This window comes from Silene latifolia, unplaced genomic scaffold (genome assembly GCF_048544455.1).
Source record: "Silene latifolia isolate original U9 population unplaced genomic scaffold, ASM4854445v1 scaffold_297, whole genome shotgun sequence".
NCBI classification, from domain to species: Eukaryota; Viridiplantae; Streptophyta; class Magnoliopsida; order Caryophyllales; family Caryophyllaceae; genus Silene; species Silene latifolia.
The window spans coordinates 141,864-143,787 of NW_027413234.1; the positions used below are offsets into that span (position 1 = coordinate 141,864).

The following is a 1,924-nucleotide window of genomic DNA, read 5'->3' on the forward strand; positions in this document are numbered from 1 at the left end:
TGATGAAATTCAAAACAAACCTCAATTATAGTACACTTATACATTCCTATTTGAGGCTTCATTATTTTGTATTGTACTAAACTTCTATTTACTTTAAAACGCCCCTATAATAAGCATTCACATTTATTTACGTGGTTTGTTTTGGAAGATATGATGGATTTAAAGGGTGAAGAGGTGTAAAGACATAAGTTACTCCGTATGTTTGAGTATTAATTATATTACTCGTATATTTTAGCGTAGGTACTGAGACATCTCATATTAAACTAGCTAGATCACTCACTTGATTTTTATTTTCCAAGTTGTAACATAGGTAGATATTCATAGAGGTCGCAAATAAGTATCCGTCACAAATTAGAATTTATGTTGATATTTATATAGATCAACTAGTATGGCATTATAATTCTTATGGTCAATAGTCAGCTAGTCAAATAGTATTAAAGCAGCCATTTATAAAAGCAAGCCTTTTCATTCAAGTATTCAACAATCTTTCAGTACCAAGGTGGAGATCGATATAAATAGAATACAGAATAGTACAAGACTATTGCTGCTTATAGTAGTAATAGTAGTAGTAGTAGTAACAACAACTAGTAACTGCAGTAATTGCAGTAACTTATTCTTAGTAGTAAACTGAAGAGCTAATCTCCAAAGTTTTCATCCCAAACACAAAATACATTAAAACTTTTCTTGCTATCATCTAAGATAGCTACATGCTCTTGTCTTGCTTCCTCTATAATCACTTAGTGTATCCTGCACAATAAACCAATATCACCTGTTATTTTTTTAAATTCAAATTCATTTTGACAATAATTTTACTCGTAAGATTATTATATTCGTGTAATCTTGAATAAAAGTGCCATTTATTATTTTTTACTCACAAAATTTTGTCAGTAAGAACGACACACAATTACAAATAAGGATCTAAACATGTCTTTTACGGTGTATATATATAATAGTCTTCTTTCCTATATATAATCCAATGCCAAATTCATTACTCAATTTTATCTTGTACAAATTCATTTCATTAATAGATTTTTTAAAAGTTTAGTGCACTTGTTTAGTTAGGTTTTAGATAGTTATACTTAAAAATACTGGGGAAGAATGGAGAAAAGAGAAGGAAATATACTTGGTGCAGTCGGTACTAGGGCTAATAGTGTAAGGAATGCTGACGCCACATTTGCCAGGGAGACCGGAAGCAAGGCCATAGTTAATACCACTAATGGAGCCAGCAACTTTTTTGAGGCAGTTGCAAGCCGTTTGTCGGTCAGGCGTTGTCTGGGCCTGGCTGTTGAGGGATCTTACCCCGCTGCAACAACCCGGGGATGGGCCACCCTTATTCTGTAAGTAGCTAATGCATGGGCTTAGACTACTGGTGACTTGACCACAACTTAGTGCCTCACCATATTGTGCACCCATAAGCATGCACAAAACTAGTGCACAAGCTAACTTCATCATTAGGGTTGAGCTTGCCATACTTCAATTAATTGGGGTTGATGATGAGAATGTGTTTGAGGATGTTGTATGTAGTGTAGGATGTGTTTTAGAGGTTGGATTTATGGGTGTATTTATAGGGGAATTTTTTTATTTTTGAATTAGGGTTTTTGGAAATTTGAGGTCATAATGTAGGTAGTGGCTCAATTAATTTGAGATGGGACAAAGAGGGGAGGATAGTTGGGGGTTGTGATTATATTGAATGCTGAAATTTCTAGCTCAAGTTAGTTGATTGGTTAATGGAAACCAAGTCATCATTCTTTCCTCATATGTGGGTGGATGTTATACATCTTGTAAGAAATTTGTGATGTGGCCGTTGGATATTGCAATGAGAACAAGATCTTTCCATGTATTTGCATTTATATAATTTTAGTTGATATGTCTTCACTTTCATGGATATGGTTTTGGCACTTCCATTTCCATTTAATTATCTAAC

The 1,924-nt window shown here is 33.9% G+C and overlaps 1 protein-coding gene across 1 annotated transcript; it reads right to left on the reverse strand.

Annotated features, from left to right (window-relative positions):
* Window positions 1–575: 575 nt before the first annotated feature.
* On the reverse strand, window positions 576–1,643 carry LOC141639199 (non-specific lipid-transfer protein-like). The gene is made up of 2 exons (XM_074448380.1): window positions 1,124–1,643; window positions 576–747 (listed from the first exon to the last, which is right to left on the reverse strand). The coding sequence occupies exons 1-2, from the start codon at window positions 1,468–1,470 to the stop codon at window positions 738–740; spliced, it is 357 nt and encodes a 118-aa protein (XP_074304481.1). The 5' UTR covers window positions 1,471–1,643; the 3' UTR covers window positions 576–737.
* Between the last annotated feature and the right edge of the window lie 281 nt (window positions 1,644–1,924).

What these genes read in the sequence shown, in the direction of transcription:
- LOC141639199 (XM_074448380.1), bottom strand. Translation starts at nt 1,470, where the DNA reads ATGGCAAGCTCAACCCTAATGATGAAGTTAGCTTGTGCACTAGTTTTG.